Consider the following 15,493-nt stretch of genomic DNA (forward strand, 5'->3'; position numbering starts at 1 on the left):
TCACTTTAATTTTTGTCAATTTCCCATGCTATTCAAAAAGAGTGAATATTTCTCTTTGGAGAAAATAAACGGATAGAGAGATAGAAGATAAATATTAGATATATATAATATCAAGCTTGCTATTCAAACCTGCGTATCCCTACTTTTGTGTGTATGCTGACTTTATCTCCTGATTTCTGAAAGGGATCTGTTCCAGTCTCCCAAAATGATTATGAACTGGCCAATTTCTCCTCCTATCTCCAGCCACTCCCGCTCTGCATCCTTTGAAGCTCCGATGTTATCTGCAGCTGCTTCTCTGCATATCCGGTCCTGTCAGTCATCCCAGGCGTGGCCTGAAACCCCATTCCTCTGTGGCCTGATCCAGCCCTCCCCGGAACCCCCCTCCCCACCCACCTCTCTGAGGGACCGGCCTCCTGCCCTCCGCAAGAAGGGGTGTCTGTGCCCAAGACTCATCTCTAAGGCTCCAGGACAGGGAGTCCTCGAGAGCAAACAGTGCGTCTTTACGGACCTCTCCCCCTCACAATGCCAGACGCTTATCTAATTGGTGCTAGGTAACCAAAAGAATGTTTCCCAGATATCTTTTTGATCATACCCAATATCTATTTGTTGCTGGTCCCTGAATTGAGAACTCAGTCCTCCAGTCGTAAAATTCAGCCAGTGGTCCTACAGTACAGCAAGTCCCTGTAACAAAGGTTTCCATGACTGCACCGTGTCGTGAGCGCCGTGCCTGCCTGCACTGCGAGAGCAATGACATGATTGTTGTGTCCGCCCCGGTCCCTCCCCACGGCGAATGGTGCAGCTGTGAAACAGAGTCCCTTTCACATGCTTCCGAGCTAAAACGCTCAGAAACAAAACATGTGCAACACAGACACACCAAAAGAACATCTTTCTCTCCAGCTAGATCCATTCAACATTTACTAATGTTCGATTTGAGGCAAATCCATGGAAGGGGTTGGCAGTGGAGGGCAAGGACCGGCAGAGGATGAGCGGACACAGAGCTCAATCCAACACAGTCCCCGCTGCAAGGAGCCTGAGTGCATGCAAGCTGACAGACGTACACAAGCTCCTAGCAGCGCCTGGCTCTCGGTGGCGCTCAGAGACTTCAGTAGAATATATACTGGAGTGGAGATGTCTTTCACTAGCTGAGGAGACCCAAAGGAACATCCTGGGCTGGCAGTGCCAAAATCAGGGTGCACAGTCACGCCAGTCTGTGAAAGGAAGATTGCTACCTCTGGTCAAGGAGGGAACAAAGGGCCCAGGCCCTCCTCCCGCCTTTGATTCTGAGCTTGGTGCCCCGTCACAGCCAAGGACAGAGAAAAACAAACTTAGAAAACCTAATAGTGGCCAAGCATCACCATCTCCCAGGTGTCCGTGACCAGCCTGGTGGCTCCTTTCTGTGTTCACGACCCCCAGGGCCCCAAAGCCCCACTGAATATAGTTCGTGGGAAAGCTCTCAGACAAGGCAGCCACAGAGGGTTCCAGACAGAAGGAGGCTGTCTCTCAGCGAGCGGACAGCACGAAAGGCAGGGTCGGGGACCCACTGAGTCCCCCTTGGCAGCGTGCTGTACAACTGAGGAAACCGGGGGTTCAGAGTGGAGGGGGAAGGAGATCTTCCTGCGGCCGCTCAGCGAGGCAGGGGAGGCGCCAGGCCGGTTGCCTACGACAGCTCCCTTCGGGAGGCTCAGGCCCGGGTGGGTGTCCACGTGTGGCCAGCGGGTGTGCTTGGTACCCGTATGTCAGCGACACAAAGGCTGGCCTTCTTCAGTCGTCTCTTCCGTCTTCCTGGCCAGGTCCTTGAGTAAGGCTGGAACCCGTCAGGGGGCGTTCTTCTCCCCAGTAGCCTGTCCCCACCCACCCGGCTGATGTGCCAGGTGCACTTCAGCTGTATTTAGGGTGAAGGGTCCAATTTTAACTGAATTTGATTTTTTTGAAAAAAGAAGAACAGGAAGCTCTTTTCACCCAGCTCTCTCCTCAACCTTGCTTCCTTGGTAACCGCCACCAGGAGTGGTGGATGCCTCCCGGGACGTCAGCCAGTGTTCTGGTGAATGACAGCTGCAGAGCCCCACGTTCCTGTGGTCTTATGTCCTTTTTTCTCTTCAGTTACACCTACGCAGGCTGTAAATATTCAGCCCCCCACTTTTGCTACCCGGTACCAGGACTTGTCTGCTCCCGGGATGGCAGCTCCGCTGTGCACTGACCAAAGCTCGACACACGAGTCACAGGCTGCCTGGCCTCCATGATTGGGACACACGAGCCCAGGCCAGTCTGAGCAAAGACACCAAGGAGAGGCCTACCAGACCTCCAGGGAAGGGGCTGCCATTATCTTGAAACAGTGCCTTAAGCCAGGCGCAGTGGCTCACGCCTGTGCTCCTAGTACTCCAAGAGACCAAGGCGGGAGGATCGCTTCAGTTCAGAACTTCAAGACCAGCCTGAGCAAGAGTGAGACCCACCCCCCGTCTGTACTAAAAACAGAAAAAATTAGCTGGGTATGGTGATGCACCTGTAGTTCCAGCTACTCAGGAGGCTGAGACAGGAGGATGGCTTGAGCCTGGAAGTAAGAGGTTGCAGTGAGCTATGATGATGTCACTGCACTCTACCCAGGGTGACAGAGTGATAATCTGTCTCAAAAAATAAAAAAAACAGACAGTGCCTTGAAATGCCTTCCAGCCTCTGCATGCACAGAGGTGGGCACAGAGCTCACAGTCCCGGCAGCCAGGGGCCAGGATGGGACGTCCTCCTGTGCAGTGAGAGAGGTCATGCTGCATCAACAGTTGATAGAGCAAAAGCCACCCGGGGAGAGGCAGAGGTTGGCACAGCCAGCCACGAGGCTCCTGAGCACCTCATGGTAGACATAAGGAAACAGATGCCCGTTGGGGGAGGGAATGGGGCACCCAGAGCTGCTGTCAGGCCTGCACCCTGTGTCCCCTATGGATTGTCTTTCTCTGTCAAGGGCTCCTATGTCCCCAAGAGGAAGCTGGTGTTGCAGAGATGCCCCCAGCTCCCCTCCACTGCCCCCACCCCTGGGGCGAGGCGGGGCTGGTCCTCCTGCCCAGGACCCCTCACCTCTACCCAAGTGCGGCTCCTGTCATGCGACCCACGCCCCTGAACACAGCCTTTCCATGACCTCCCGTTACTTTTTGTGAAATGGCCTGACCCAGCGGCCTTCTAGCCAGCCCACTTCGCTCCTCACCACCCTCGAGGCAGATCCAGTCCCCTGACTGTCTGGTGCATTCCTCTTATCCATTGGCTCTCACGTTTTTTGGAGACTTCTCTGACCGACCCACAGGGAGGGCTCATCCTGTGGGCATGCCCTGTGCAGTGACATCCTGCTGTCCCAGGTGGGTGTTGAGAGGGCCTGGAGCCGTCCAGCCTCTGGCTCTCAAGGATCTGTCGAGAGCCCATACCTCGCTCCTGCCTGGAGGTCGGCCCTGAACCACAGTGCTGGGGCTGGGGCATGGGCAGTGCTGGCAGCCTGATCCTCCCAGGGGACACCGTGTCAAGATGTCCCAATTGGAGCTGGGGAGAGGGAGCTCTGTCTTCTGGGACTCTGAACTGGGGCAGGGAGCCATGGACCAGCCACAGCTCAAGTGCTACAGATGCTCTCTGTTCTTACCCGGATTTGACACATTTTCTTTAATAAATGTTTCTTTGTTTGCTATGTGGCCTTAAGACAATTTCCAGAGACTTTTAATGGCTTTGTGTTTTGTTTTTTTATGATCCGCACCATTATAGTTATTTGGTTCACAAAGTTTTTCACATCACTTCCAAAGTGGATCCTAATACTGTTTTATATTCTACTTTTTCACTTCATATATACCGGAAGAAATCCCGGGGTCTCTTAAAGTCCTTCTAACCCCTGGGGTCCATAAAACTGCATAAAATCCCATCAGTTGAAAAATTCAAAATGTATTTAATAATAAATGCCTCCCCATGATGAGCAGGGATGTGGCGAACACCCTGTGTGAGCGTCACTAGCCACATGCTCGGTCCGAGCCTCAGCGTGGGCTCAAAGCCTGTTTTGGAGCACGCTGTGCCCAGGCCCTCGGAACCAGGCCAGCCCAGTGCAGGCAATTTCCTTCACAATTCCTCACAGCCACGCTTCAGATGGCGGTCAGAGTCCTCGAGGTCACAGTGCTCAGCCCCCACACTGCTCATTGTCCCCCTGGACTGCCCCAGGTGACATCAGTAATTGCCAGGGCTCAGCAGAGATCCAGGCCTGTGTTCTAGAGATCTCCCCTCTTGGCAACGTGACTTCTGCCAATCCTGACGAGTCACCTCCTCAATGATGAGAATTGGCTCACAGAGGGCACGTGGACAATTCAGGGAATGAAGGTCACAAGCTGCTCCTGTCAGCCCAGCCTCCAATGGACGAGGTCAGCAGCTGCCACTGCAGTGACCTCAGCAGCAGGGCCCGTGGCCCCCTCTGGAATAGCCTCTGCCAAGGATAAGCACTGCTACCCTCTGATAGCCGCCTTCGGTGCCAACCCCACGTTTGCCCACGTTTGAGGAGTGGATGGGCCGAGGTGGCCGAAAGAAAGGCTCACATTCCCTCGACACCCACAGAGGAGCCTCTTCTGAGGCCACTGTGCAGAAGCAGCGACTGAATAGTTCCATGTTGTGTTTTGGTGTGGACATACCAAAACCTCTCCCCTTCCCTCCAGAGGCGCTGCTCCTGCAGAAACAGTGGCTCCCCTCCCACTGCCCCCCAGAGCCTCGCAGGGTACCTGGGTACGGAACGGTTCTGCAATTGAAATGAGGCTGGAAGGGGCAAGCTATGTAGAGGTGTCATGGGAGAAGCCAAGGGTGACTTAAATAACGTGCATTTGCAGAGACCTTCATCCCCAAACCAACCCCCCTACCTTCCCACATCCGGCTCTGCCATGCTTCCAGACCTCCTCCACCCATGCCACCCTGGGGGCCTTTCAGAGGTAAGGCTCGATTCCCTCCCCAAGGGCTGGAGTGGGCAGGGTCTTCTGGGTGTGCCCAGGGAGGGGGACCTGAGGGCCACAGTTGGTTCTGCCCACAGAGCAGAATCATGGATGAGTACCCCTGAGGTAGGGCTGTCACCGTGCCATGGACAGGTCTGTGGCTGTGCTCCAACACAACCACCACCCGGCTGGGGGCACAGAGGCTGTGCTAGACTGAGAGATCAGGCCAGTCACCTTGCAGGGGACCCTGGCAGCCTCCTGCATGCTAGAAACTTGCAGCGGTCGGGGCAGGCCCAGCTCTGGCCAGAGGGAGCCCACTCTGCTTCCTGCAGATCAGGGGTCCAGAGGGGCTCTCGAGGCTGTTGCTGTCACCTCTCAGGGCTGCAGTTAGAGGGGCAGCAGGCAGGGAAAATAGAATAGGGCACTCATCAGCATAGACCCCTCACATTTCTGAGCTTCAATTTCCACATCTGCAAAACAATAATGATTGTGTAAACTGGGAAGAACCGTCAGAATTTAAGAAATTTTTAGGTAAGGAAGCTCCTAGAATACACGCTCTGTCCCTGCCTCTGACACACACACACACGCACACATACACACACATATGCACATTCCCTGTGCGGCCCTGGCACCCTGGACCCTTGGTACCCTGGAGAAAACATGTGAATAAGTGAAAATGTGGAAAAATGATCCAAATAGGTAACACAGGTAGGGAGTCCTCTTACTCCCTGGATAGTTACGTCTCTTGCACGTAATCAGTGCTCAGCAAACATTTCTTTCCCTGCCTGCCTCGTGACACTCTGCAGGGCGTTGGGCACAGGCTGCCTGTGTTCCCAGCCGGCTCGGGGACCTGCACTCACAGCAGTGCGGCCACACCATCGCCCCCGTCCCTGATGAGGGGAGCTCACAGCTCCTGCCAGGTGTGGAGTTTGCATTGCAGGAATATCCAAGATGCCTCCAAAAAGTGCTGAGCGTGAGAAGCATTTGTCTAGATAGAGCCTGACACTCGACCTCAGCTGGAAAAGGTGCCTGAGGAGCCCTGCCCCTGGGACCCCCATACCCTGGGAATGCCCCTCATTGGACCCCTACTGCCCCTCAAAATCCCTATCACCAGGGAACCCCTGCCACCTCCCCCTAGGAATCCTCACCCTCCTAGGAATTTCATCCCTGACTCCCAGGGACCCCATCCTCACAGGACCCTCACCCCCATGGGGCTCCTGTCCCTGGGATCTAGCGGAGTTCATGGGGACACTGGGCCACCCAAAGCCAGAAGCTGTGCTGGGCAGAGGTCAAGGAGGTCACCCCAGGAGGGGGACCTCATGCCCCACACGGTGGTCGCGGTGTCCACAATGCCAGAACCTGCCCGCCTGGGCACTGCGGGGGAATCGGGCCCCTAAAGGCTCAGGAGCTGCCAGAGCCTTTCCTGCCTCCACTCACAGCGAGGGGACTCTGGAGCCAACAGCCCACATCCAAAAGATGCAGGTCTGTGGAACTGGAACATGGCCAAGGGCCTGGCCGGAGACCTGGAGACGAAGCCCCTCCGCCCCGCTGCTCCACGGCCTCCAGCATCTGCCCCCGGCCAGACCCGACCAGGGCCTCCCCTCTTCCCCAGAAAACACACTGGGTGGGGCCCGGCATGCCCAAGGCAGCCTCAGAGAGAGAAATCCTCCCCTTCATCCTCAAAAGCACAGGGACTGGAGTGGGAAGTGCCCAGGGAGGCTACGAGCGGGATAGGCAAGTCCTTCCTCCTGTCTGCCCCCTCGCCTGTTATATTCTTTTCTTTTCTTTAACTTGTCACTGACTTGAAGCTCAATCCACTCCCCCTTTTAGCTCTCTGAGCGCTCACAATCTGGGATTCTGGGACCTCAGTCACTCCCTATGTGTAAAATAGCTATAGGAGACATGTCAGTTCCCAAAGACGCACCATCTCTCATGCCATGAAATAAAACAGGAAATTCCAGAAGTAGGGTGACTCTTTACTCAGAGAAAGCACAGATGGAGCAGACAGAGGACATGAGCTCAGGGGACACATTCACTCACAGGGGAGCCCCATTAGGAAGGAGGCCCAGGCCCCACCCACAAGGCAGGCCCCGCTGAGGGGCTCTGACCCACCCCCACCCCAGTCCCTGGTCATGGGCACAACCCACAGTGGTCACAGAATCCTGATGGAACAGACAGGCCATGCATGGCTCCTGAGAGCCCCGGCCTGGCCCTCTATCTCCCAGCCTTCCCAGCCATGGGATGGGCCTGGTCTTCCCACCAGGAGGGCTCAGGGGTTCCACAGCACAGAACATCTTCCAAATGCCCTCCCCGGCCCTTTCTGCTGGGGTACAGGTAGAGGCCGGAGATGGGGGCAGGGCCTGGCAGGACTCTGCTAAGACATGGCTCAGAAACCCCACGGCAGAGGCTCCAGCCCAGCCTGAGGGAGCACAGAGTGCAGCAGCAGGTGATTTCTGTGCCCACCACACAAGCTCTGGCCTTGGCACGTATTCTTCTACTTGCCCAAGAACAAGCGAAGATCTTGGGTAGACAGCCTGAGCCCCAGCCAGGGGTAGGCCAGCCACCAGGGACCAGGTGAGCCTGGGCTGGGAAGGGTCTGGGTGGGGTATGGCCTCAATGGCAGGATGGTAGCAATGTCGACTAGCTCTCCCAGCCCCGGGGAACTTTCTTCCAGCTTGCCGGGAGTGGCCCTCTCCATCTCACTAAGGCCCTCACAGCAGTGTGTCAGTACGTTTGCTGCGCCACACCACCAGGCCTGTCATGGCGACGGTCAGCAGGATGGGCACAGCAATCAGCGGGATGAGAATCTCGTCAGGGGGGTCCGCCCAGTGGACCCTGTCCACAGAGCAGTTGATGAAGAACTGCCTGTGGATGCCAGTGATGAAGCCCTGGGCCAGGCGGTTGGGCCAGAAGCAGCCTACGATGCTGGCTTCCACCTCGGTGCAGTTGGTGAAACTCTCGTAGTACCTGCAAAGGCAGACGGATGACAAGTAGGCTCTCCCCATGCCCTCCTCATGGCCACCGTGGCCCTGGAGCCAGGAGGATGGGTGGGGGTGGTTTGGGTCCAGTCTCACTTGGCCACCCACTCTCAGCACAGCCTTGGAAAAGCCACTTCCCAGTCATGGGGTCTTCTATGCCTGTGACCCACTCCCTGTGACTCCTGCCCACATTTGCATCATCAATGACTGTGACTGGCTCCCTTTGAAGCCATGAACTCCCAGGATCCAAGATCTCAGCCAAGCCCCCCAGATCCCCAGCACTTCCTAGGTCTACGCAGAGCACACACAAAGCCATGCTTCTCCAGGGTCAAGAGGTGTATGCATGGCACCTTCATCATCTAGGGACACCCTAAGGGCCCAAGAAGAGGTTCTCTCTAAGGCCAGAGTCCAGCCACCTTCCAATGAAGTCAACCTGCCCTCATGTGCCAGGTGGTGGCCAAGGGGGGACAGACCTGTGAGCCCAGCCCCCACCTCTCCAGCTCCTGCTCAGAAGCTACCTCCCTCAGCCCCATCTGGAAGGACACGTGGGAATCTTTGAGATCAAGAGCACTCAGCAAACCATCCATGATGCTCCAGGTCCACCCAGCAGGCAGGCTCTGGACAGTCCCCGCAGCCGGCCAAGGGTTACAGCTACCGGGACCCAGAGTTCTGCCCAACATAAAGGACATGCCAACAACCACCTGGCCCATGATGCAACAGGCAGCCTCCAGAGGTGGTGCCCTGCCTGGTGTTGGGGTTTGCAAGGCCTAAGTTGGCAGCCACCCATCCAAAATGTTCTGGAGGAAGCTAATGGACACCTGCCCAGTGCTTTCCCATGCCCAGATGCAGGAGGGCGAGGGGTCCTGCCTCAGCTTCCTCATGGGAACAGGCAAGTGGTCCACCTTCTTCTTCCTGTGCTGTCCCAAGAGGGAACCACTGATCTGGCCCATCAACAGGAAGGAGCCACTTCCTGCAAGGCACTTCCTGCATGAACACCACCTAGGTCTGGATTTCCCAAAGCATCAGAAAGATCCACTCAGCCCAGGGCCCTCCTGGTGATCCCCTCCTGGGCAGGGTCTGGACAGCCCAGGCACAGTCACCCAGCCCGGGCTGACTCTCAGCATCAACTCTGGAATGCACATCAGACACACCTGTGCCCTTCCAGGTAACCTTGGCAAGGAAAACCCAGAGGAGCAAAAAGAATGGCCTCAAATCTGAGTCCAGAGCCGTGGGCTCTCCCAGGCCCCTGCCATGACGCTGCCCCTGGGACACATCCAGCACTGGGGGAAGCTCAACAGCCAGGTCCATGGGCAAACCCTGATCTCCCTAGACCTGCTCTCCCACAGGGCCCCAGACCCAGGGGGACCCCTGATCTCCCTAGATCTGGGAGACCCACAGGGCCCCAGACCCAATAGCCTGCTACCAACCCCTAGCCAGCTGACCTGGGAGCTGAGGAGCCATCTAACCACACCCTGCAAAATCCTGTGTCTTCAGAAGTCCCCAGCATCTCAGTGTGTGATGAGAACCACGTGCTGTAACCCCCATGCCTCTGAAGCCTTTCCACTGAGCTGCTACCCAGGAATGCCACCCACAGCGACCATCCCCAGGGCTGAGAGGAGCCAGCCAGACCCCAGGGGAAGGCCCATGGTGGACAGTGAGCCTACGGGGCGAGGAGAGTGGTGTGCAGCTCCACAGCTGCCCCAAGAGAAGATGAGCAGGGCTGAACACCCCTGCTGTTCCCAAATCCCCGTCCCAGCCAGGGCTGGGTGGCGTGGGGGAGCCGAGGGGCAGGGGTAAACCCAGAAGACAGCATGGACAGTGGCTTTGGGCTCAGGTTGCAGAGCCAACATGACAGGGTTCCTCTAGCCACAGCACAGCCACTATCTTTGTGCTTTGGGGCATGTTACTTATCCTTCCCTGAGCCTCAGTTTCCTTGTCTGTAAATGAGGTTAACAGCATTTACCCAGTCAGGTGGTTGAGAGGACCAAATGAGTTGACATCCATACGCCCCAACAAGTGCCTGGCACAGGGTGGGTACTGGAGCAAGCCCACCCTGGCAGCTAGGCCCTGGGGAAGCACCGAGCACAGCACCATCTCTGTGGATTGACTCATGGGAGCCACATGCACAAATGCCCACCCCGGTGTTTCTCTAGAAAACTAGGAACCGATTATGGTTGAGACACCCCTGGGTCATCTGGGGTCTCCCCACTCCCCCACTTTTAATCTGGCTCCCCAGAACGCCCTCCTTAAAGATGTACCCACAACCCAGGGAAGGGCTCATAGGCTGGAAGCTGGGCAAACTCCCCAGTCAGACTCCCTCACCCCCCAACCACCTGCGCTAGTTGGTGCCTTGCTTGAGTTTGAGTTTGTGTTCCCAGGCAATAGTGTTGCACTAGGAAACCCCATAGCAACCGCCCCCTCAACTGGATACAGGAGGAGCCAACTGGGGCTGTTGGAGGGAGGCTCCCAGAAGAAGACATGCTTTGGCTGCCCCAAGGGACAACGGGACCCCCCTACAAGGTGGGGGTCAGGCCACAGGCAGGTGAGTCTGGGGAATAGGGTCTTACAGTCAGGGTTCCTGGTGGGGCTGTCATGTGGACCAGTCACACTTAGGGGGAGGAAACCACCTCTCCTCTGAGCTCACCAAGGCCCACCCGCTCCAGTGGGGGCCAAAGCAGAACATGTAGGGGAGGGGGTGTCCTCCATCCTCAGCCCAGACGGGCTTCAGGGTACACACAGAGAGCAGCGACCTCGTCGGATAAGCATCAGGCGCCATCCAGGGGGCCCAGGCTGCCTCCATCCCAAGCACACTGCTACCCTGGGACGCCCTCTGCCCCAGGGCTTCTCTCCCCTGCCTTGGATCTGTTCCCCAAACCTCACATCTTCCTTTGTTGTGTCCTCACACGCCTTGGTGAGCTTCTCAGGAAAGGCACGTGGGAATAAGATGTTGGCTGCGCTGCCATCTGACAGGGTTTTCATTTCTCCCTATTGGGTGGATAGATTGGCGGCAACAGCGTTCTAGCTGAGAAATCACGGTCCTTCAGAATGCTCAAGTCCTTGCATCCAGTTGTCCTCTGGTTTCCAGAGCTGTGCCATGGCAGCCTGGCGGCCTGCTGACCCCTCATCTCACTGTGGAGCCCTTTTTCTCTCTCTCCGGACACACATAGAAGTTTTCCTTTGTTTCCACAGCTCTGATATCCCACCGTCCATATGGGACATTTTCATCCCTCGTGCCAGGATAGGGTGAGCCCTGGCAGGCTGCAAACTCCTGCCCTCAGCCCCAGGAAAGGCCCTGAATCCCCCAACCCCCTGTTCTCTCTTTCTAGAACTCCTACTACCTGGGTGTTAGACCTGGACTGACCTCTGGTTCACCAGTGGTGCTCAGTGCCTCTCTCGGACCCACTGTCTGACTCCCAAAGGCCCTTCCCAGTTGTCTCCGCTCCTGTCTTCCCAGCCCAGGGCTGGACATCTCTGTTTAATCTCTTCACTCAGCTTTAGCAGGTTCCAGAGAGGGGCCAGAGCAGGAGCTATGACCTCATCCCACCGGACCTCACCCCCACTTCGGGAGTCCACTCTAGGCCTGGGTCCAGGCCGCCTTCTCAGAAGCCACCTGCAAGGAGAAGCCTGGCCGAACCCCTTCCTGACTCCCCAGCACCCCATTCCCCGCAGACTAAGAAATCCCATTCCATTTGGTGCAGCGAGCAGCTCCGGACACTGACTATGCCAGGCCCACGCTGGGGTGGTGGACCCGGGCCAGCCGCAAAAGCGCTAGGCCGAGAATGCTCCGGTAGCTGGACACGGGTGCGATGGGGTGCGGCGGAGCGCTGTGCTGCCTGCGGGCGATTTCCAAGGAGATTAGAGGACAGTGTGTCTCCGTGCTTAATGGACAGCGACCACAGGAGATAAAAAGCTCAGTAAGCTTCTAGCATAAGAGGCTCTCCTTCGACGGTGAGGCGTTGTCCACAACCGCACCTGGTAGACACCAGCGGGACCCAGTTTCTCCAGGGCCCCCTGACCGCTGAGGACAGACCCAGCCCTGGCTGGTGCTGTGAGAAGGACACACACGACAATGTCCACCCAGCCCGACCCCCCCCTCCCCCAGGGGAGGGCACCCCACCCACAGAGGGCACTCCCCAGGCAGGGCACCAACCTGGATGGAGAAGAGAAGGGGGCACGGGGAGGATTCCCAGACAGATAAAAGAGAGGCAGCAGCAGAGGCGGAGTTGCTAGACCGTCAGTGTGAGTGTGCGGAATGGGGGCTGTGGGTGTGGGGAGCCCATAGACTGTGGTTGGGGACAGAGGCGGGGCCGTGAGTGACGTGGGGGCGGAGCCATGGGCGAAGCGTGGGCGAGGTCTGGGCAGCACATGGGCAGGGCCATAGGCCTGGGTGGGCGGGGCCGTGGGGTGTGTCGAGGGCAGAGTGGGGGCGGGATGGGGGCGGGCTATGGTAGGGCAGTGGGTAGCGATTGGGCGGGCCATGGGCAGCGCCCTGGGCAGAGCTGTGGTCAGGTCCAAGCACCCAGCAGCGACACTCACACGATGAACTCGGACAGGTTGCACCACTTCCAGACGTCCACCTTGCGCATCAGGTCAGCGAAGGCCTTCCCGCACAGAGGCAGCCTCTCCAGCATCCCCGTCTCATTGCAGCCTCCCGCTTGGAGACACCCACCTGGAGAGAGGAGAGCCCGTGAGTTCCACAGTGGCTCACACGGGGGTGCCCAAAGGATGGGAGGCCGAGGGGCCAACACTGGGGGAGTCACGAGCAAGGTTCAGTTTGCGAGCTCTAGACCTTTCCAGCAAAGTCCACATCCTCATCCCTGACCTCCCTGTCACTAAAGAAAGGAGGCTCCCACAAGGGGAGGTAGCCTTTGAGACAGGACAAGTCCACCTCTTCACGTTACCACCTCGCAGGCAGTGCAATCCTCGGCCAAAGTCCCCAGGAGGTGAGGAGAAAGGTCCCAGACAGATGGGGCATGGCAAAGAGGTTCCAGTTCCAACTCAGGAGTGAGGGCACCTGGGACACATCCTGAGAAGAACTCTAAGATCTGGTGACCATTCCAAAGACTGCAGGGATAGCAGAGAAGGGCTCCAGGCTAGTAAGGACCACCCTGCTCTGTCAAAGCCCCCTCAGATTTGGGAGGCCTGGGGCTGAGGCCACTGCAGGGACTCGTGTTCCCAGCAGTAGGGACAAGTCCTTTGGACATTCTCAGGGTCTCACACAAGCTCCTTGCCCCAAGATTTCCCCATCTCCCACCAAAACATCCCATCCCCTTCCGCCTCATGCCTTCATGCCACGCACTTCCCCACGGGAACATCCTCCCGCCCACTGAGCAATAGCCCCTGTCAGGACCTGCCCCACCCCCATGGCGATCCCATTTCTAGGCGACAGGACCTCCTTGCTCCTAAATGTCCCTCACCTGACCCCTGCTTTGGCTTTCATCACATAATCAAGAGAGAGCCCAGGCATATGTGTCCTGGTGTGTGTGTGTATACACACCCCTGTTTCCGTGTCCTGGCAGCCAGTGCTGGGCTAGAGGAGAGTCCAAGAGAAGGGGACAGGAAAATGGCTTCAGAGGAACATGGGACAGACCTGACTCATACCCATGTTTCTCTGGTTACCAGTTCAACCTCAGTTTCCCCATGTGTAAAAGAAGGGAAACAGGCCCGCCCCGCCCCACAAGGAGGCTGAGCTGCCTAACTTAAGTCCTGTGCTCACAGAGGCTCCCCTCCTTGTGATGTTATAGTTGCAGGTGTTCACTGAGTGCTCACTGCTTTCTCCCTCCGAGCATTTCAGAGTTCCGTCTTCTGTGTGTGGCTCACACTGGGCACCAAGCAAGTGCTGAATAAATGACCTTAATAAAGAAACGGCAGGTTTAGACCAGACCACATTCTGGTACAAGGACTTGCACAACAGACCGCAGCACCCCAGATGCCACTCGGGACGCCATAGCCCACCTAATCCTAATGCCAGAGAAGACCCTGGGAGCCCTTTTGTCCACACACAAGGGCCTGGGGCCAGCAAAAGGGGGTGACTTGCCTAAGGCCACAGGGAGGGTCAAGGTGTTGGGGTCACGGTTAAGGGAACTGGCATGCTCAGCCCACTCCCAACCACAGCAGGAAGCCTGGGGGAAGAAGGTTTTCTCCAAAAGAAATCACATTTAAAGAATAAATAATGTCAAGAGAGATGTAAATTGTAGAAATTATAAAGAAAGAACCAAATAGAAATTCTGGAGTTGAAAAGATTGCTCAGTTATAATAACTGAAATTAAAAATTCACTAGAGGGACTCAAGAATGGATTTTGCTTGGCAGAAGAAAGAATCAGCAAGCTTGAAGATAGATCAATAGTGAGTACCCAATCTCTATTGAAAGGAAGAAAAAAAGAATGAAGAATGAATAAAAATTAAAAGAACCACAGAGAGATGTGGGACACCATTAAGTACACCAATATACAAGTAATGAGAGTATCAGAAGGAGAGAAAAGAAAGGAGCTGAAAAAATACTCAAAAATATAATAGCTGAAAACATCCCTAATTTGATGAAAAACATTAATCTACACATTAATCCAAGCAGTTAAACAAACTCCAAACAGGATAAATAAACACACATTATAGTAAAAATGTTAAAAGACAAAAAATCTGGAAAACAGCAAGAAACAAAGATTTATACAAGGGAACTCCAACTTGATTGAGAGCTGATTTCTCATAAGGAACAATGGTGGCCAACAACAGTAGGGTGATATATTCAAAGTGCTGGGGGAAAAACCTGCCAATCAGGAATCTTATATCCAGCAAACTATCTCTCCAAAAAGAAGGTAAAATAAAGATACTCCCGGATATACAAAGCAATAACATTGCTAGTAGACACATCTTACAAGAAATACTAAAGGAAGTTCTTCAGGCTGAAAGAGAGTGACATAAGACAGTGATCTGAATGCACATGAGAAAAAAACAGGGCACTGGTCAAGGTAACTGTGCAATTATGAAACACAGGCCAAGGGCATGTTTCTCCTCATTTCTTCTCTTAACTGATTTCAAATGTAATTTATAAAACAATATGTAAATAATTATATGTTTGGTACTACGACAACATACATAAATGTAATATTTTCTACAATAGCAGCACAAAGGAGAGGGGAGGGAGAAAGGATGTATTAGAGTAAGGTGATGATTTAAATGCACCAGAATAAATGAAGAGAACCAGAACTGTAAATAAGGTTAATATAACAAACTCTATAACTATATACTTGCTCCCCTTTCTTCTGTCAGCTAATTTAAAAGACATAAACTTATATAAAGTAATAATTATAACTATGTATTGTTGGTTGTTTAATATATAGATGTAATATGTGTAACAATAATGGCACAAAAGGGGGGAGGAAGAACAGAGGTATGTGGCATACATTGTTATTAAATATAAATCTGAAGCAGATTCTAATAGGCTAAGACATCTATGATAAGCTATAGAACAAGCACTATTAAAACAACTCTAAAACTGCAGTCAAAAATTAATTATAAGAATTAAAATGCTGTACTAGAAGATATCCACTTAATGCAAAAGCAGTATATAGACGAATAGAAAAACAAAAA

The 15,493-nt window shown here is 54.8% G+C and overlaps 1 protein-coding gene across 1 annotated transcript in view; it reads right to left on the reverse strand.

Annotated features, from left to right (window-relative positions):
- Positions 1–7,336: 7,336 nt before the first annotated feature.
- RAMP3 (receptor (G protein-coupled) activity modifying protein 3) overlaps positions 7,337–15,493 on the reverse strand; it is a 22,830-nt gene continuing 14,673 nt past the window's right edge. The window contains exons 2-3 of the mRNA XM_012646905.1: positions 12,443–12,575; positions 7,337–7,895 (exon numbers count right to left, since the gene is read on the reverse strand). Coding sequence (XP_012502359.1) covers positions 7,640–7,895; positions 12,443–12,575 — 389 coding nt within the window. The 3' untranslated portion in view covers positions 7,337–7,639. The remainder of the gene's footprint in view (positions 7,896–12,442; positions 12,576–15,493) is intronic.

This window comes from Propithecus coquereli, unplaced genomic scaffold (assembly GCF_000956105.1).
Source record: "Propithecus coquereli isolate 6110/MARCELLA unplaced genomic scaffold, Pcoq_1.0 Scaffold252, whole genome shotgun sequence".
NCBI lineage: Eukaryota > Metazoa > Chordata > Mammalia > Primates > Indriidae > Propithecus > Propithecus coquereli.